Source organism: Zingiber officinale, chromosome 8B (assembly GCF_018446385.1).
Source record: "Zingiber officinale cultivar Zhangliang chromosome 8B, Zo_v1.1, whole genome shotgun sequence".
In the NCBI taxonomy this organism is placed as follows: Eukaryota; Viridiplantae; Streptophyta; class Magnoliopsida; order Zingiberales; family Zingiberaceae; genus Zingiber; species Zingiber officinale.
In genome coordinates, this window is record NC_056001.1 from 17,789,889 (window position 1) to 17,810,247 (window position 20,359).

Below are 20,359 nucleotides of genomic sequence, written 5' to 3' on the forward strand. Positions count from 1 at the left end.
CAAGCAGGATAATTGAAATGAAGGAGAGTATTGGATGTTTTATGTAACCGTAATGTATCTCTAAAACTTAAAGGAAAGTTCTATAAAACTATAGTTAGACTTGCTATGTTATATGGAGCAGAATATTAGGCATGACTCGAGCACATAAGCAGAAGATGAGAGTTACAGAGATGAGGATGTTAAGGTAGATGTGTGGACATACGAGGATGGACAAAATAAGAAATGAGAGTATTAGAGAGTTCACGTTTAAGATAGTATGGGCATGTACTTAGACGATCAATAAATGCTCGCGATGTGAAATTATGACAAACACGCATATCAAATAAGGAAGAAGAAGACAAAAAAAGACTTGGTTAGCAATAATAAAACAAAATAAATTTTATTTATATATAGATGATGATATAGTAGGAGATAGAGCTCAATGACATAAAAGGATTCATATAGCCAATCTCACCTAGTGGGATAAGACTTGGTTGTTGTTGGTGGTTGATGTTGTAAGATGTTACACCTTGTATTCAAATAAAAAAGGGCAGCCCAGTGCACGAAGTTCCCGCTATGCGGGGTTCCGGGGAAGGATCCATTGTACGCAGCCTTACCCTGCTTTTTGTAAGAGGCGTTTCCAGGATTCGAACCCGTGATCTTTTGGTCACAAAGCAACAACTTTACCGTTACACCTTGTATTCAAATATTCCATCATTTTTTTTTTTTTGCCTGTTTTCAGTTTCATTTTATTTTGGATCGATAGTGTATCATTTTTAAAAGAAGTTACCATTTATATAATCAGATTGAGAGATACTTGTGATGCACAATCAAATTGAATGACTTTACAGAAGGAGCAAAGCTCAGAATTTAATTGGAAGATTCTTCAATATGAGGGGTCGAGTCTCTTTTAAAACTCCAATTGTCGTTCAAATCAATCTCCTAACCCTATATATACGATAAACAAATTTTCTACTATCTCTTGACTAATTTAAAATGAAAACTTCTAGCTTTTAAAAATTTCTAAAATTTAAAGCTTCATCAACCTAAGTTCATAAAAAATCCTAGTGTGCATGGTGACATTTCTTGCACCCCTTTTTCCTCCCTCAATTAAGGTGTAGACAATCAGATAAGGACAGTATGATGCAACAAGGGCAAAGGATCACAAGCCAAACTTTTATATTGTGTGGGTGACAAGTTTATAATTGTCTTCTTCCTATAGATTCCATGAGGGAAGTGTGTGAATCTATGGAATTGACTAGTTTATAATTTTTTTAATGTTGAGAATAAATTTGACATTGAAATTGTCTGTGTCACATGGGTAGGAGGTTTTATTGGCCTTCTCTAGGTGAAGGAACTTGAGGTTAGAACTTAGAAACACCACTTCAAGGACGTTGATGCTGATATTGTTATCACACTCAAAGTTGACCAATAGGATGATAACTAACAGACGAAGATAATGATGACTGAGTCAGACTTACACTCAGCAAGTTTTCACAAATAACGACATTTAGACTAGTCTCCATGCAATTCTTCTTAGCCTGTGACAATGACAAGACACTGATGAGGTAGGCTTCATTGGTTTCTGTCTGTTAAGCAGCATGATGGATCGTGGCAAGTATTACAGAATTAACTTGGATCTTCCATTCACTGTGGTGGAACTTGGATCCAATCCAAAGATTTACTTTTGCTGCTAAGGATGTTTTTTAATCACTAAATCACACTACTCTATAAATTGATGAATTTATACTTTTTGTTGATTTATGAAAGTCTTTAAAAATGACTCGACATTTTCTATGTCTAAGAATTTCTATGAATTTATATTTGTTTGTGCCATGTTAAACCTTGTAAAGGTATTATCAGGGTTTGAAATGTCGTTCCGTGCCTTTCGGCATGGACGGTTTTTACCGTTCCGTCGGGCGGCCGAAACCGGCACGGGAGGCGTCCCCGTCTCGGCGGCGCCGAAAGAGACGCGGGACGCCTCCTTCGGCGCTGGAGGAGACGTGGGACGCCTTCGATGGCGTCCCGCGGCACCTTCGGAACCGAAGGCATCGTGCACGACGCCTTCTGTAGCTCCAAAGGCATCGTGCGCGACGCCTTATGCGGCGCCGAAAGCATCCGGCAGGGTCGCCGGACGCTTCCGACGACCCTTCTGGCGCCTCTAGAGGCGTCCGGCGACGCTTCCAGCTTCGTCGGACGCCCCCCGCGGGATCGCGATGATCGATCGCGAGCGCGATCTCGTGTATTGCGTACGCGATTTTTTTTTTTTTTCTGTTTTTAATAATTATTTATTTTATTTTATTAATTTAGACAATTCCCAAGGAGGATGTGTGATATTTTGAAGAGGCTTTTATAAACCTAGTTAAATTATCCTAATAAAATATATTTAAAATTAAATAAATTTTATTAATTAATATACTGAAAAATAATATTTTAAATTTCATTTAAAAATTTTAAAAAATATATAATAATTCTTATTTATATTCTAATATATTTTTATTATTTTAAATTTCATTTAAATTTTAAAAAAATGTAAAAAAATTCTAAAAGATTTTTAAAAAAATTCTAAAAGATTTTTAAAAAAAATCTAAAAGATTTTTTTAAAAAATTCTAATAAATTATATTTATATTCTGATTTTTTTTAAAAATTTTTAAAATTTTTTTACTTAATATTTTTTACTATTTAAAATATATATTATTTAATTAATAATTAATTAAATGAATATATAGTTAATTTATATAATTATTATTAATATAAAATAATATATTGTATTAATTATTATTATTATTATTATTATTATAATATATATTTCCATTTTAATTTGAATTATTGATATATCAATTCTATTTAAATAAAATTATTTTTAATTATTTTTTCTAACAATATTAAATTATTCAATAATTGAGAACTTATAATAAATCAATATACAACTTATTTTTATATATACAATAAACATATTTATCTTATCATTATTATAGATAAATAAAAAATACCGAAATTGTATCGGCACGGCACAATACGATACCGAAACTGTATCGTTCCAGCCTAAGACCGAAACCTCGGCACGGGTCGAAATATTAAACCTTGGGTATTATTAATTCTTCATACTCATGCCTTTCGTTGATTTTTGATGCTCCTTAATGTTAACTTAATTTTGTTAATTGCCAATGTGTATGGAGTTTATAATTAATGATTTCTATGTTTGTATAGTTATTAACGAAATGTTTCAAAAATAATTTTTGGTTTTTGCAATTTCTTGAGGATTTCCCTGAATTCTTAGAAATAAGGATGAATATGCAAAATTTGTCATTTCTATATGATGTCAATCTTTATACATTACAATATCAACCACAATAGAGAATATAACAATCCTGAAAATAATTAAACAAATAGAACATAATAGTATTTATAGTTTAAAGATTGTTGATATGGTACTATAAAATTTGTCTCGATTCAAACAAATAATTGTGATTTGCTGATAGTTTAAAGGTTAGTCGACCCCACCTAGTGGGTAAGGCTTGATTGTTGTTGTTGGTGGTGGTGGTGCTGATAGTTTAAAGATTCATAGTACCCTAAAGTTATGCAATTTGCTTATCAATCCATTATTGGGAACTTAATTTTAACAATATCGGAACATATGCAACCCTGACATTATACCTTCTATGCTATTTACTTTGAGAAATGAGGTTTACTAGAACTAATCTTGATTATTCGATTTAGGATTCATTTCCTCCAAAAGATGGAAAAGGGGAATTATGAATCATGGTTTCCAATGCCGAGCTATGTCGATCGGCATAGATAGAATTTACTGCTTCGCCCATGGATTAGCATGCAAAATAACTTTGGCATGATGAAAACAAGATTAGTGTGAGAAAAGAAAATTTGAGAGAGAGGAGTACTGGAGATGTAGGAGTGGGCATCAGCTATTGGTAGCAATGTGTGGAACTACAATTATGATTGTGTAAATATTTTAGAGGAAATTGTAAATCTAAAAATTGGAGGATCATAACATAATTTTTTATGGCACAAGGAGAAATTTTTTAGAGATGAATATAAAAATTATCAAAATATAATGACGAAAATGAGCAACTTTATAAAATAAATATAATTCTTATATGGAGTTTCTAATAATTAATACTTTGCCATTTGTATTGTATAAAACAGAAAACTATTTTTAAAAATAATTGTAAACATTGTCTAAAAACCAGAGAATTTTTATAAAATAAAAATAAAAAATTAGATTATATATTGACGGCTGTGTCCGTGCCATTAGCTTTTGTTTTCTAAAAAATGAAAACTGAAAATTTGGAAAATTTTCCATTCCTAAATGGGCTCTTAAATTCTTAAAGGATGAAAATGGTGGCAAAGGAGGGAGGCTAGATGAAGGATATGGACTTGTCCTTTTTTTTAATGTTTACATTGGGAATTGATCCTTGGCATGGGTGATTAAATTTGGGTACCTAAGTCCTAACCACTTGGGAAACAAGTTAGCTACGACTCGTCTTTTGATCTTTCAAGAATTAACAAAACTGTATTAATTTTTACAGTTTGATCTTAGTGGAAAATTTTAGGTGTTCACCGTCCATTCATGTCTCCAGAACAAAAATTTTAGAATGATATTTTTGCTATTTGACAATTGAGACAACCTCAACTAAATCAACTTATACATTACAACTGCATGCTTCGATGCTGATACAAAATCATCTATTGCTGTTCTTAAACTGATACGACATTTTGTCACTGTATCACTTTTTAATGTCCAAAATATAATCATAGTTAGTCACTTTGATTTTGGTTATGGCTAATGCAATGGCAAGTCTAGTTAAAGTGTGGTTAATGACCAATATAGCTTTATGATTGTGGACAAAATTGAGGTGGAATCTCTGGAACACACTGTTAATTTTTTAGGATACCAGCTTTTAATCATTTTTTCTGAGTGCATTGCTCACCTATTATCTACTGATTGGTTATTGATTTTTTTTTCCAGTAGAGAATTATGTTTGTGATATTTCTGGAAAAATAAACTGGTAGTGATCATCATTCATGGAGTCAAAATAAAAGTGTCGAAGATTCTATTTTAATAAAATTAAAATAAAAAATCCAAGAAAAATCAAGGAAAAGGAAAAATCTTGTGTCAGAGCCAAGCAAACAAAAAAAAGCCTCTTCAAAAGGATTATGCGAGATAAGAAAGTAAAAAAAAAAAATGATGCAAGAAAAGCAAGGAATGAACTAGATTTATTCCTAAATAAATATTTGACATCTGATGCTGACACTGCTTTTCATTCATCTCTTTTATGTCTATTATGTGTTTCATGTATCTATTAGTACAATGGATCCTTCCCCGGACCCCGTATGGCAGGAACTTTGTGTACCGAGCTGTCCTTTTTTTTTTTTTATGTGTTTCATGTATCTATTAGTGTTCCTATAGGAAAGTTTTTCCCATATTGCCTTATATACAGGAAATTTATCGGATAAAGCTTCCTGGCCGTGCAATTTTGGGTGAGGGAAAGCCTGAAAACCAAAACCATGCTATCATCTTTACACGTGGGGAAGGTCTGCAGACCATAGATATGAACCAGGTAACCAATATTGTATATATCATGGATAAAGGAAATTTAATCTATTAATTCATAATATCTATCTTCTAGGATAACTATTTGGAGGAGGCTTTTAAAATGAGAAACCTGCTTCAAGAATTTCTTAAAAAACATGATGGTGGAAGATATCCTTCTATCCTGGGAGTCAGGGAGCATATATTTACTGGAAGGTTAGTGCATTTGTTTAAGAATCAAAGCAACACATTATTTCACATTAAATTGTTTTCCCTTTTGAGGATAACTTAAATATTATTTTCTTGAAATGTCCCAGTGTTTCTTCTCTTGCATGGTTCATGTCTAATCAAGAGCATAGTTTTGTGACTATTGGACAACGGTTGCTTGCAAACCCCCTAAAGTAAGGTTCCTAAATTTGAAATTCCCATTTGTATTGTGATTTTCTTCAGGTGAAAATGCCATATGAAAGTTATGGTATCTTTGATTAATAAGTTGTTATACTTCTTTGATTTTTTTACACACCTACTTCTCTGGAGCTTTTGACAATTGTGGATATGTGTCCTAACTCAAGTATTGGTGGCATATAACTCATATTAGTTGATCTTATCATCGATCTTCTATGAGCCTAAATCAGCTCTAAGAGTTTTTAGTGATACATATATTACACGATGTTTAGATTGAGTGAGATAGTGGCATAACTATAGTGTATGAACACAACACTGCTGGGATAGAGAAGTGAACGATTCTAAAAGGTAATCTAGACTGCCATCTAGGTAGAAATGGAAGGGAACTAGTTTGCCGAGTCATTAAATTATAAATAAGACTGATATGGCTCCATTGAGTTAATCATCATGCCACGATAAGAGAGTTATTTAGTTCTCAATTTACGCAAGTTGGGTACTTTGTGGTTGGATGTTGAACCTCACGGTGATGTAGCTAAGTGTTCCCCTTCCTCTAATCACTAACAGGACACATTATGACTATTGAAGGTAATTCTTACCATCCAACTTATGACTTGTGATCTGCAATGATGGTCCGTCACCAAAGTGCTGCATAATCGGCAACGAAGTGATTGGATTGGTACTAGATGAAGATACATCCTTATCCAAGCTGGTCTATTGAGCAACAACATAAACCATGAAGAAGGATCTTTGAGCAACAGGCTCTAATACTATAAAAATTGATTAAAAAATCTTCATACACTTTTTTATTAGAATAATATAGCACATATATATATACAACCTTACCTACAAAGAGAAAAGAAAATAATTGATCTTAAAAATTTGGCACACAACCCACAATTTGTCATTACCAAAAAGAACAAAGAAAAGAATCAACTAAAAAGAAAAAGAAATAAGGGGAACAAATCAATCTTCTGAAAGTAAGAGTGATTTGCTAAATCACTCTTTAATGCTAAATACTAAAACACTTTCCAAAGTAGGATACATCCTTATCCAAGCTGGTCTATTGAGCAACAACATAAACCATGAAGAAGGATCTTTGAGCAACAGGCTCTAATACTATAAAAATTGATTAAAAATCTTCATACACTTTTTTATTAGAATAATATAGCACATATATATATACAACCTTACCTACAAAGAGAAAAGAAAATAATTGATCTTAAAAATTTGGCACACAACCCACAATTTGTCATTACCAAAAAGAACAAAGAAAAGAATCAACTAAAAAGAAAAAGAAATAAGGGGAACAAATCAATCTTCTGAAAGTAAGAGTGATTTGCTAAATCACTCTTTAATGCTAAATACTAAAACACTTTCCAAAGTAGAACCCTGTCCTTCATCAAAAACAGTTAACTCTCTACCTCTACTGTCTTGCCAATCTTGCCATTCCTAGACAATATAATATATAAAAGGCACAACTATCAGGACTAATATTTAAGGAATTCCTTTTGCAAACTAAACCTAAAAAGGAAATCAAATATTACCAGCGCTGGTGTCTTAGTAGATAGTAGTCAAAGCCCCACCCCATTTTGTTGCTCTTCTCTGCATATTGATGAAGCTCACATGTGTTCTCTCCCTTATTAGTATCTACCACAAATGGAGGAGATAAGAAAGAATTTAGAAGCATAAACTGCTTCTATACATGTAACCAACCAGCATGATTTGATGGTTTCCTTTAATTTATAGTTTAATCCTCATCAGAATTATTTGATAAATGTTTGATTTCAATATATTTTATCTGCATGTGGTTAGCACAATCAAATACATCTTGAATGATCATTTGTTCATCAACAGGGTCCGTTTTCACTATGGTCATCCAGATGTATTTGATAGAATTTTTCATCTCACAAGGGGTGGCATAAGTAAAGCGTCTAAAATTGTAAATTTAAGTGAAGACATATTTGCAGGTATTCTTTTTTGTTATTTACTGTTTGTTTTTTAGTTAATTTACCATGGATCTTTGTGCCTAATGTTTGTTGCTTGAGAAATTATAGGTATCAATTCCACTCTCCGTCAAGGCAATGTAACTCATCACGAATATATACAAGTTGGCAAAGGAAGAGATGTCGGACTCAATCAGATCTCTCTCTTTGAGACAAAGATAGCAAATGGAAATGGGGAGCAGACGTTGAGTCGTGACATTTATAGACTTGGGCATCGATTTGATTTCTTTAGAATGCTATCATGTTATTTCACCACTGTGGGTTTTTACTTCAGTACATTGGTATGTATCATGCTTAACCAGAATATCTTTAATGAATAAAAAAGGCATACTCCTATTTAGTTTGATTCAAACTTCTTTTTTTTTGTGGCAGTTAACAGTCCTTACAGTTTATGCCTTCCTATATGGTCGTCTCTATCTTGTTCTTAGTGGTCTTGAGAAAGGTCTAGCAACTAACAGAAGGTTTATACATAACCAACCTCTTCAGGCTGCTCTTGCATCGCAATCTTTAGTGCAGCTTGGTTTTCTAATGGCTCTACCAATGATGATGGAAATTGGTCTTGAAAAGGGATTTCGCACTGCACTTAGTGAATTCATATTGATGCAGTTGCAACTAGCTTCTGTATTCTTTACATTTTCTCTTGGGACTAGAACCCATTATTATGGAAGAACATTGCTGCATGGTGGTGCGGAATATAGAGGTACAGGCCGTGGCTTTGTAGTCTTTCATGCAAAATTTGCAGACAACTATCGGCTCTATTCTCGGAGTCATTTTGTGAAGGGAATTGAGCTGCTGATCTTACTGACTGTCTATGAAATCTTTGGTCAATCATATGATTCTACAGTTGCATATCTTTTTGTTACATTTTCCATGTGGTTCATGGTGGGTACATGGCTTTTTGCTCCGTTTTTATTTAATCCATCGGGTTTCGAGTGGCAAAAAATTGTTGATGATTGGACTGATTGGAGCAAATGGATCAGCAACGGTGGAGGCATTGGTGTTTCAGGAGACAAAAGCTGGGAATCATGGTGGGACAAGGAACAAGAACATCTCAAATATTCTGGGATGAGAGGGATTATATGTGAGATAGTGCTTGCATTGCGCTTCTTTATCTACCAATATGGTCTTGTTTACCACTTGAATATGACAAAAAGAGCAAAGAGTATTCTGGTACAGCTTTTATTTCTAAAGATTTTGTTGCAACAGTCTAATAGCTTTGTATGTTGAGAGAATCACCTGTAAAGTATTGATATGTTTTCACATCTTTTGTTCAGGTCTATGGGATTTCATGGCTTGTCATATTGGTTGTTCTTCTCATCATGAAGGCAAGTTTATACTTATGTTTATAAAAATCACGCTAGGTCAAAAACATTGTCTATACAATTTATAACTGGAAAGTGACTGCAAAAATGAAATTGATTACATAAATTATCTGAGATAATCATACCATGATCATTTGAGCAGCTAAATATAACATATTGAACTTGTGTGATTGTAACTCATTCCTTTTTGACCTTTCTTTTCAGACTGTGTCTGTGGGAAGGCGAAAATTCAGTGCAAACTTTCAGCTCGTGTTCCGGTTGATCAAGTTTCTCATTTTTGTTACATTCGTTTCCATTTTGATTATTTTAATTGCCCTACCACACATGACGGTGCAAGATATTATTGTATGCTGCCTAGCTTTTTTGCCAACAGGATGGGGAATGCTTTTGGTTAGTAAATTACAGTTCATAGCACGTCATTCACCGCTCTTTCCACCTGAGATTACTAATATGCCATACTGTTTCAGATTGCTCAAGCTTGTAAAGGTTTCATAAAACGTCTTGGTCTGTGGAGCTCAGTCCGTGCGTTAGCTCGAGGCTACGAGATCATGATGGGGCTGCTCCTTTTCACCCCAATCATCTTCCTGGCCTGGTTCCCGTTTGTTTCAGAGTTCCAGACTCGTATGCTGTTTAATCAAGCCTTCAGTCGAGGGCTCCAGATTTCCCGCATTCTTGGTGGTCAAAAGAAGGATCGCTCAAGAAACAAGTAGTCAGCCTCTTCAATGGTTTAGTGTAAAGTCCATTGTGTATGCAGCAGACGACTATTTACTCCCTCTGTTTTTCTAGCTGGTTTTTCTTTTCTTTTCTTTTCTTCCTTGAACTATTACAAATGTTGAATGCCTTTTTCCATTGGACCAATATGTTTTTGGAAAAAAGTAACATCTATATCTGCGTTGGGGACTAAAACTCCAATATGATATGAAGCATTGTTCCTTCGTTGCAGTCACGTTATTTCATAAACTATTTAATTGATAGCATTCCTGATGTAAATGGCCTATTTTCTCTCTCCTCATGATCAGCTCCGTCCGTTTGAAAATTTACTAGGCTTCTTATATGAATGTGGCTTTTACATTGAACCGCTAAAAAGTCGAACATTTGACCTTCTCAAATTTCTCATCAGGTTGCTCTTACAGGGTAATCTATTATTAATTCTCTTTCATCATTAGCATTAGCCAATGTTGAGACGCAACGTGGAAAGTGAAGCGACTTGGGTCGCCATTCCCATGTCTAGAAGCCTGTGTTTGGTAACTGTCCTGTTTCGCTCCACGGGATTCTGCTATATTTTGCTCAACCATCAATCACAGAGAGAAGGAAAAAAGGTATCGAAAGAGACTGCTGGTGATGGCATGCTAACTTTTAGTGCCATCTCATCAGATTCAGGCCGTCATTTCAAATAAGATAACCCTCGTTCGAGCGGCCAAGCTAACTGTGAAATCACAACAGAGCTCGCTGCCATTTCACAACCAGTTCGGTCGCCAAGCGGTTGCTCAACTAAGCTATTGGGACTTCATAGCCAAGCCAAGCAGTTGCCCATCGATCGGTTTGATTTTGTAAGGCCTGGCAGAGATGAGTGTTTTGGAATATAGTCTGTGATTTGCTAATTGGAAGAAAAAAAATGTGTGATTTATATATACGAGAGTATTTTAAAAGTTATTGAGTAAAAAAAGTCATTTTAATAATTTAGTGGTACCAAAAGCACGATTGATTGACTTCTCACGAATTCCAACTGTGACGTCAGTTTCCTCATGAAATCCCCGTTGTTCTACCGTTCATTTCGATCTGGACGGCTGACGGATTTCCTTACCCATCTTATCTAATAGCCGTACAGCATCCACTCTTTCAATTGTTTTGTTTGATGTTCTGCCCATTGCTTTTAGACCGCAGTTTCCTCGGGACCCGATGTGCGGCAAATGAGCGTGCAGGTACCAAATACGGGCACGAGACTTGACGTTTAGGCTTTTTATAGAGTCAACGCCTTAGCTCACGGCCGTGACGTTGCTTTTTATCTACCCGCACCTGACGTTATCCGTCGATGCGCTTTACCATGGCAATCGGTGTAATTATAGCCAATCACGGTGTCTTTTTTCTAAGGGTTCGTCTATATTTGTGCCCTAACATTGCTCTCCCCTCCCCGTATTTCTGACTCCCGTCGTTGATCGCCTCGCTTTCCCATCTCGCCTCGGGCCCCTAATTCGATCGCCCGAGCACCTCCAAGAACCCTAATTTCTCAAGGATCCCTATGAGCGTGCGTGATTCAAGCCTGATCAAACGTTGGGTTTCGGGTTGAGAGTAGCTTGAAGAGCTGCTGCGGCGACGTTAAGGGATCCTCTGCGGAGGAAATGAGGGATGTTCTCATGGATGGGGAGGATTGCGGAGGCATGCTGGGGCCCAGTCCGGCGGTACGCGCGTATGAGGAAGGATGACGATGACGATGACGACGCATTGCTGTGGTCGAAGGACATCGGGCGGCACGCGGCTGGGGACTTCTCTTTTGCTATAGTCCAGGCTAACGAGGTTCTCGAGGACTACAGTCAGGTCGAGATCGGGAGAGACGCCATATTTGTGGGGGTCTATGATGGTCATGGCGGGGCCGATGCTTCTCGCTTTATCTCGAACCATCTCTTTCTTCATCTCATGAGTAAGCTTCTATTTAAGTATATGTTGGCGTTTTAAATAATTATTTACACAATATTATTTTTATAAGTTCGCTACTTGTTAATACTTTATAATTGTATAGTGTTTATAATTATTTACACAATATTAATTTTATAAGTTTGCTACTTGTTTAATACTTTATAATTGTATAGTGGTTCTTCTTGACTATTCTGTCTCGGTGAGACATGACCATTCTAGGTTCGTAGATTTAATTTGGTAACATTAAATTGTATTCCTTCTCAGAAGTGAACCATAGGATCCAAGTTATGCAATTGTAGTCCAGGAGTTTATTTAAGAATTTATGCAATTTAATCTGATCAAATTGCTGGAGATCTGCAGATTTTTTTCTTTTCTTGAAGCTCAAATTTTGTTTAGCTTTGAAAAGACTGATGTGGTTCTGCTACCAATTCTGATTTACTCTGTATCATCCTCTGTCAATGAGTAAGAATTTGATGATTTGTGGAATGACGGACACTTTAATTTGTCTATTTTGATATGCACCATCGGTTCTGTAAAAGTTCTATAACCTGCTAAATATTTTGGTAAAAATGTGATCTACAGTTTAGTTTTTTTGGCTTTTCAGCTTCTTTTGTAAATGTTAACTTGATTCGAAGTCATAAATAAACGTTGAGGATATTAAATATGATTGTTATTACAAAAATTTAGATATATATTGGTTGGACTTGAATGATATTTGTTCAATGACATATTAATTCTTGATTCTCCTCCTAGCTCCTTTTTATTTTCTATCAGCATTCAATATTGGATTGTCATTTTTTGTTCTTACTCTATTTAGCTGTGCATGTGTTGATGCCGCACTTCTCAGAAATAACTATTCTGGGTCGTTCTGGCTCTTAATCCTTGACTACTTTTTTTTATTATTATTATGTTTTGTATGAAAAAATATTATTTATAAAACATTTGATATTATTTGCATAACTCCATTATTTCATATCTTGTGTTTAAGAAAGTATGAAGTAATCCTGCCTACTTAAAGTTTGATAGTGCTTCTTGTTTTTAATATTATTTTGTGCGTTCATGTTAATGATTCAATGGACCATGTGTTGTAGATACTATTTTTCAGCCCAAACCTGCCCCCGGGGCTATGGTGCAACGGCAGGGCATTCAGGTTGTCACCCAAGCACCCGCGGTTCGAGCCCCAGTTATGGCGAATTTTCAGGAATTTTTCCTCTAAATGAGGCACGCAATTAAAGGATGTTGGGCTCCTGGGCTGCCCGCTACGAGCGCTTCCCGATTTATCCTGGTGGCCGGTGGAAAACTTTCATGGGGTCTAGTCGGTCACTCCAGGCTCGACGTTATCCAGCCTGGTTAATCATTTTTTTTTATTTTTCAGCCTAAACCAATGGTCTTCCTATATTATATACCTAATCGTTGTGTTGTAGAAGAAAACTCTTTGATACCCCAAATTAATGTTCTTCCTATTTTATCTCATCTTGTCTATATTAACAATACATGCATTTAATGTAAATACAATCTCCAATATCCACATTGATCGGTGAATCCTCGTTCATTCTCTAAATCCTTCTTGTTTAAGGAACCTTTAGTTCATGGCTTTCTGTTTCCTGAGCATTAACTTGACACCAAATAAAAGCTGATATCCTACTAGACAACTCCACTTCTAGGTTTCATGGGCTGGCCTCTCTCTTAGGTGGATAGTCATTTTTTTAGGGCAAATTACCTCTGTGGCCCCTTAAACTTTTTCAATCGTCTACTTTTGGCCCTCAACTTTTTTTCTGAACAAATCAACCCTTAATTTTTTTCAATCGTCTACTTTTGGCCTTCTATCTTTTTTTTATGAATAAATCAACCATTTAACTTTTTTAACTGGTCACTTGTGGCCCCTCTGTCAAATTTTTCTGAAAAGATTGACGAAAACTATGAAGTGTGCCTCCTACGTGCCTTTTAGAGGGATAAAACATAGAAGAGGCGGCAGATCTCATACTAGTAGCAGCATTAGATAAAGCGAAGCTGTAGAGCACAATGCTGGCAACACCCCTTCGCAGAAGGCCACTTCCCCTGCCGCCGCTACCTCCTCTTTGGCGCCCGGCGGTGATGACAGCCTCACTGGTGGTGAATCGACCGCCCTGTGGTGGTAGCCCAACCGGGTTCAGCGGAGGCGCGGCGGCGGAATGCAGCTGCGACACACTAGTAGCGGCCTCTCTAGCGAAGATCTCGCTGGAAGCAGCACCTTGGAAACTGCAAAGATGGCCATGGGATTTTGGTCGAACACCGTGCAGGTGATGGACGCCTTTTACCCCTCTAAAAGGCATGCGCAAGGCACGCTTTGTATTTTCGTCAATCTTTTAGAAAAACTTGACGAAAGGGCCACAAGTGACTTGTTAAAAAAGTTGAATAGTTGATTTGTTCAGAAAAAAAAGTTGGTGGGCCAAATGTAGGCGATTGAAAAAGTTTAAGAGCTGATTTGTTCAAAAAAAAGTTTGGAGGGCCAAAAGTAGGCGATTAAAAAAGTTTAAGGGCTACAGAGGTAATTTGCCCTTTTTTTTATAATCTAGATGTTCGGGCTTCGTCCAAATAATCCTAAAGGTAGACAACCTTCCCTCCTGGTTCGCCTACCTGATAAATCTGGAGCACAGCTTATGCACACTCAATGACCGACTTGAATATTTGTCCCTGTTAGGATTTGAACTTTGATCCTCAGGTGGATAATCATTGCACTCTACTGAAGTTTGCATGAGCGATTAGTTTTTTTCCTTACCTCCTCTTCCATTATCGTATCTTTTTACTTGTATTTTGCACATTATATCATCCTACTACAAACACTTAATTTTTCCTATATAAATAGTGACTCCAGAAGAGGGTGATTTGACAACATAAATTTATAAAAGGCTGCTTGATAATTTGTAGGGTTTGCTCAAGAATTTGGAACCATTAATGAGGATGTAGTCAGGAGTGCATTTTCTGCAACTGAGGAAGGTTTTCTTGCTCATGTTCGGAGAACAAGTCAAATAAAACCTCTAATTGCTGCTATGGGCTCATGTTGTTTGGTTGGTGTAATATGGAGAGGAAAGCTCTATCTGGCCAATCTTGGAGACTCGCGGGCTGTTGTTGGTTACTTAGGAAGGTCAAATAACATTATTGCTGAGCAGCTGACACGGGATCATAATGCTGCTATGGAAGAGGTGAGACAAGAGCTTAGATCTCTTCATCCAGATGATTCAAACATTGTGGTCCTTAAGCATGGAGTATGGAGAATTAAAGGCATAATTCAGGTGAGTTCTTTAGTTGCTTCTTTTTGCAGTTTAGATGATTATATTTGCTCGGACATTTTATTGTATTTAGAATCTAGAATAGTTTGTTGTTTTCAATCAATCAATCTCCGTCACTGGTAAAGCATGATATATGGATGCATGGTTAGTATATTTATGACTGAAAGATGTAATGAACACCATATATCTGGCGCAACAAATTTCAGTAATGCAGTATTATTGTTTTTGAGTTTTGAAACGGTTTTTGATCCACCAAATTCACACTTTTTTTTCTCAGGTTTCAAGAACTATAGGGGATGCATACTTGAAGAAACCAGAATTTGCTTTAGATCCATCCATTACTCGTTTCCATCTCACTGAACCTCTATGCCGGCCAGTTTTAACTGCACAACCATCAACATACACACGAGCAATTCTTCCTCAAGATAAGTTTGTAATATTTGCTTCTGACGGGCTCTGGGAGCACCTTAGCAACCAACAAGCTGTTGAAATCGTCCATGATCATCCAAGAGAAGTAGGCTTCTTCAACAACTTCGCTTTTTTCCAATCAAACATTTTTTTTTCATGCTCTTTGGCCTGTCTTATTGGATATTTTTCTCGTCAGGGAATAGCAAGGAGACTGATCAGGACTGCATTACAGGAGGCTGCTCACAAGAGAGAAATGAGGTATGCTGATCTCAAGAAAGTCGACAAGGGAATTCGCCGCTTCTTCCATGATGACATTACAGTCATTGTTGTCTACATAGATCATGAATTTTTGCTGGGACCAAAGGCTTCTGTAGCAGAGTTATCGATCCACGGGTTTGCTGATGCCATTGGGCCTTCAAATTTTTCGATGTTGGATGGGACAAATTGAAAAGATTTTACTGCATGATAGGGCCGCATTCTGTTAAATTTAGTCTTATTTGGTTACTTTGTTGTCGTTTGCTTGTATCGCAGTGGACTTGGTTCGATATCTTTGATCTTTCTATTTCAAGCTGTTTTGTTCATATACACTATTGAAAGCATTCCTCTCTATTCAGGAAAAGGGTTGATTGAAACGAATTTCTTGCTAACAGGGACTGCACAGAGGTTTCTTCGGAACCTGAATGCTGGTCAAATCTGGGTTTGCTACATGTTTTTTTTTTTTAATAGTTGGTATTAGATATTTAGTTTAACCTGACTAATTCTGAGTGGTCAATTTCTTTCACTGAAGTTTCTTATCGACATTAGGATAAATTGAGAAGTGTTCATAACAGACGGCTTAGCTCAGCAATCTCATAGAATCGGTAAACGCTCAACGTTTTTCTGAGAATTCCTGAATGGTCATTCTTAGTAGATGTATACTGTTGATTCTCCGTAAGTGTACGGAAATGTCGTAAGTAATAATAAAAGATATCGTATCCACAAGGACGGGAATAACCACTAAAGATTTATCAACGTGAATTAGTTAAACAACAAACCAATTAGTTTTCAAAAACTAAGTGTAACTATGAAAAGTAAACAAAGAAATGAAAGAATAAGAAACAAGAATAAGGACAATGATAAGGGATGTTTTAGGAGTTTTGGTTTCTTTGTAAGGTTATTAAATGTAAATGATCTACCAAATCTTATTCCTCAATTGACCATCATTTGTAGAAGGTTGTCGGTTCTCTCTTACAATAGACAACCGGCCTAGGACTGAAATCTATATCTAAATGTGATCAAATAGGGATGAACCTATGTTGTCCTTACACGGATTTGCCTGTCACATGCGCCCCTCGGATAATCAACATAAGAATTTATCACTCCTCAACCGTATCAAGATATAAATATTAATACCGCAATCTATCCTACCCCCTTGAATGACCCTATTTCACCTTCAAGATCTCCCCTCAAACGTCCTTACACGGGCTTGATCCTGTAACGAACGTTCCTCGGAAAATCGAGTGAGGTAAAATCTCTACAAGATCCACAAGATATTCAAACATTCAACTAAGCGTGGTAATTAGGCACAATCACAACAATCCATACAAAATCAAATTGATACAAACAGGACAAAATCATAGAAATAGGAAATTGGTAAATCCACAAGAGTTTTACATCAAATTGTCCTTACAATTACTCCCTCCATCCTAGAATATAGAAATCTACTCCATGAAACGAAGAAAGAAATCCGAAGAGAAGAATATTACAAGCATTCTTAATCCCAAATCCAAGAAAAGGAAGAAAGAAAGCTTATCTATGATGAAGAACCATCTCCGAATCCAATCCACGATCTTGGAGTCGAAGCGTTGAAGATCCGCCCTTGAATCGCCGGAAAATCCCTCCAAGATGGTGGAGGAAAGCCCAAATCTTGAATTCCTCCAAAAGGAAGAAGATCCCCTTTCAAATCTTGAAGAAGACCTTATATAGAGGAGAGGTTTGGGCGCCACACGACTCCGAGGCACGGTCGTGTGAGGTTCACACGGCCAAGGCCACTCCCTTCTCTGCCTACCTTACACGGTCGTGTGTGATACGCGGTCGTGACATGCTTCTTCCACAACTCCCTTTGCATGGCCGTGTAGATCTACATGGCCTGCACTGCCTCTGCCTCTGGAAACCTTTGCACGGTCGTGTGGTGCACACGGTCAGGGCCTTCTTGGCCTCTGGAAATCTTGCACGGTCGTGTGATGCACACGACCAGGACCTTCTTGGTCTCTAGAAACCTTGTACAACCGTGTGGTGTACAGGGCCGAGGCTTCTTTTGGCTTCAAATCCTGGCACGGCCGTGTGAGGTTCACACGGCCGAGGCCACTTCCTTTTCTGCTGCATCCATACGGCCAAGAATCTCCACACGGCCACATACAACGCCTTCCTCTCTAGCTTCGCTTGCAGATTTGGCCTCGAATATGAATCCTTCACCAAATTTGACCCATGTATACAGAAAATGCACAAAAGCAGATCTCCGAACAAAAAGAGTAATTATGCTAAAAGGAAAGCTGAAAATACGAAAATGCATAGATAAAGCATGCTCAAAGTATGTGAATGTGCGTCCAAACATGTTTAAAAGTGTATATAATCTACGCACATCACATACTACATCTTTAAGAATTTTGAGGTAAGTACACTAGAAAATTAGTTTTCGATTTTCAAACTTCACGAAACTCGATGTGCAAATCCCAAAGAACTCAAGAAGTCGAACGACAAACTTGCGTCGAAAGCCCAGAAGGATGAACAAGACTTTAAAGTGTCAATAAATGAAGAAAGAACAGTCCTAATGATAAGAAAATTTAGTGGATTTATTAAATCTAATAAATTTAATAAGTTGTAAGCGAAAAAGTACTTTTAAAGCAAAAGAAAGATTCAATGCTACAACTGCTAAGAAGAAGGGTATATCAAGGATGACTGTCCTGAACTGAAGAGGAGAAAGACAAGGGCAAAAGACCAACAAGATCGAAATACAAGAATTTAAAGGCAACGTGAAATGAATCGTCGTCCTTCAAATCCAAGATTGAGGCTTACGACGGACTAGCTCTAATGGTAGACCAGAGGGTCGCCGAAAGTTCCTTAAATATAAGCATCGACAAAGGAGGAGGATCCTCGTAGGAAAATAGCAATGAAGGGGGAGGAACAAACTACGAGATAAGTGAGGTACAAATATTATCTTACAAGCAGTCTTTCGAATTTATTAAAATGCTTTCAAAGAATATAGTACAATTAGAAAAAGATAATGCTAGGTTAAAATTAAACTTAGCAAATTCACACCTATTAGATATGTTTAATAATTTAAAAATAGAAAACAAAAAATTAAAAGTACAAATAGAAAAATTAAAAATGACCATACATGTTCAACCAATTTTTAAAAAAATTAAAATTTAGAAATTACGATAGAATCAACTAGTACATTAGAAATTACCATGGACAGATAGGAAATCCCTAATGATTATATACCATCAAAATTTTTAATTAATCCAGTATGACATAATTTATTTTGGATTCTGAATCCCGCTAAGGTAATTAAATAATTTTTTGTATGCATGTCTAAATTGTCTTAAAATTAAATTTATCTTATTAGCCAAATTAATTAAGTAGGCATGTTAGAAATTTAATTTACTTGATTTTTTTTTATCGGTAGAATCAATTATTTTTGTCAATTATGGTTGAATTTTAGCTCAAAATTTATTTGTACAAAAATAAAATATTATCTATAAAGAGAAAAAATTTTAAAATTTTTTGACTGTTAAATTATTTTCTATAAATTTTTTTAATAAAAATTATATTTTAAAAACTAAAAATATTTTTAGAATTAATTTTGGAAATTTTTATTTTTCTAGGATAAAACATGATGTTCTTGTCAAAATAATTTTTTTATATTTTTCAAATATTATCTGAATTATTATGAATTATTTTTTACATAATTAATTTTTAAAAGTTAAAAATTTAAGAAAATAGAAATTTTATTTTTTTGGCATTAAAGTATCTATTTTACATATCCATAAGAATTTGCAGAACTTTTAAAGTTAAAAATATATTTTTAAAAAATTATTTTTGAAGAGTAGATCGTTCTATTGAAATAAATCAATTTTGTTCGATTAAATATTATTTTATTGTAGAAATTTTTTTTACGAATATAAATTATTCTGTTTAAGTTTGACAAAAAATTTCAGGATTTTTTGTAACTAAAAAATAATTTTTAATTTATTTTTGTCAAAACAGAAGATTAAATAGTAAAAATATAATATTTTTAAAAAATTATTTCTAAAAAATTAGCCTACTGGTAATTCTTGTCATATACTCCTAGAAAAATATTTTAAGATTTTCTCATTATTTATTTTATATTTGCTAATTTTTTATCTAATCAAAGAGAGAGAAATAGGTACAAGTTATGGTGGAGTTAGGATATTTTTTATCCTTGTACTTATTTTGCAAAGAATTCTTAACTTAGTTAATTCATTGCATTTTTTTTAATTGCAATCTACTTTACCTAGTGTATTTTTAATCCTATCTTAAAGTTGTGTTGATGCACATCAAAAAGGGAAAGATTGTAAATACCGCATGGTAGTTTTGATGTATTCAACCAAGTTAAGTTATATCCTATTTGTATTTGATGTCTTGTGTTTAAGTGTTCAAGAACTTAGGTGTAAAGCTCGACTTAAAAAAAAAACAAACAAACAAGGGAGAGCATGATAATAAGCTCTTTATTTACTTAAGGGGAGGCTAATTTGCTAATAATCAACTAATAGACACATGAGCTC

The 20,359-nt window shown here is 35.4% G+C and overlaps 2 protein-coding genes across 3 annotated transcripts in view; both read left to right on the plus strand.

Annotated features, from left to right (window-relative positions):
* The window catches only part of LOC122014982 (callose synthase 3-like), a 59,063-nt gene extending 48,860 nt beyond the window's left edge, over nucleotides 1-10,203 (plus strand). For both annotated transcript variants that reach the window (XM_042571564.1, XM_042571565.1), the window contains 9 exons: nucleotides 5,440-5,559; nucleotides 5,629-5,747; nucleotides 5,849-5,932; nucleotides 7,791-7,903; nucleotides 7,991-8,220; nucleotides 8,312-9,109; nucleotides 9,214-9,264; nucleotides 9,466-9,651; nucleotides 9,729-10,203. In XM_042571564.1, coding sequence (XP_042427498.1) covers nucleotides 5,440-5,559; nucleotides 5,629-5,747; nucleotides 5,849-5,932; nucleotides 7,791-7,903; nucleotides 7,991-8,220; nucleotides 8,312-9,109; nucleotides 9,214-9,264; nucleotides 9,466-9,651; nucleotides 9,729-9,971 — 1,944 coding nt within the window. In that variant the 3' untranslated portion in view covers nucleotides 9,972-10,203. The remainder of the gene's footprint in view (nucleotides 1-5,439; nucleotides 5,560-5,628; nucleotides 5,748-5,848; nucleotides 5,933-7,790; nucleotides 7,904-7,990; nucleotides 8,221-8,311; nucleotides 9,110-9,213; nucleotides 9,265-9,465; nucleotides 9,652-9,728) is intronic.
* Nucleotides 10,204-11,377: 1,174 nt separating this feature from the next.
* On the plus strand, nucleotides 11,378-16,153 carry LOC122015766 (probable protein phosphatase 2C 25). Its single transcript, XM_042572793.1, has 4 exons — nucleotides 11,378-11,899; nucleotides 14,803-15,167; nucleotides 15,442-15,678; nucleotides 15,769-16,153. Exons 1-4 carry the CDS (start codon nucleotides 11,608-11,610, stop codon nucleotides 16,018-16,020), a joined length of 1,146 nt encoding a protein of 381 aa, XP_042428727.1. The 5' UTR covers nucleotides 11,378-11,607; the 3' UTR covers nucleotides 16,021-16,153.
* The last annotated feature ends 4,206 nt before the right edge of the window (nucleotides 16,154-20,359 follow it).

Bases quoted from the DNA above. Each gene is read 5' to 3' on its own strand.
- LOC122015766 (XM_042572793.1), top strand. From the start codon at position 11,608: ATGTTCTCATGGATGGGGAGGATTGCGGAGGCATGCTGGGGCCCAGTC. The intron at 11,900-14,802 runs GTAAGCTTCTAT...GATAATTTGTAG, and splicing joins TCTCTTTCTTCATCTCATGA to GGTTTGCTCAAGAATTTGGA. The intron at 15,168-15,441 runs GTGAGTTCTTTA...TTTTTTTCTCAG, and splicing joins GAATTAAAGGCATAATTCAG to GTTTCAAGAACTATAGGGGA.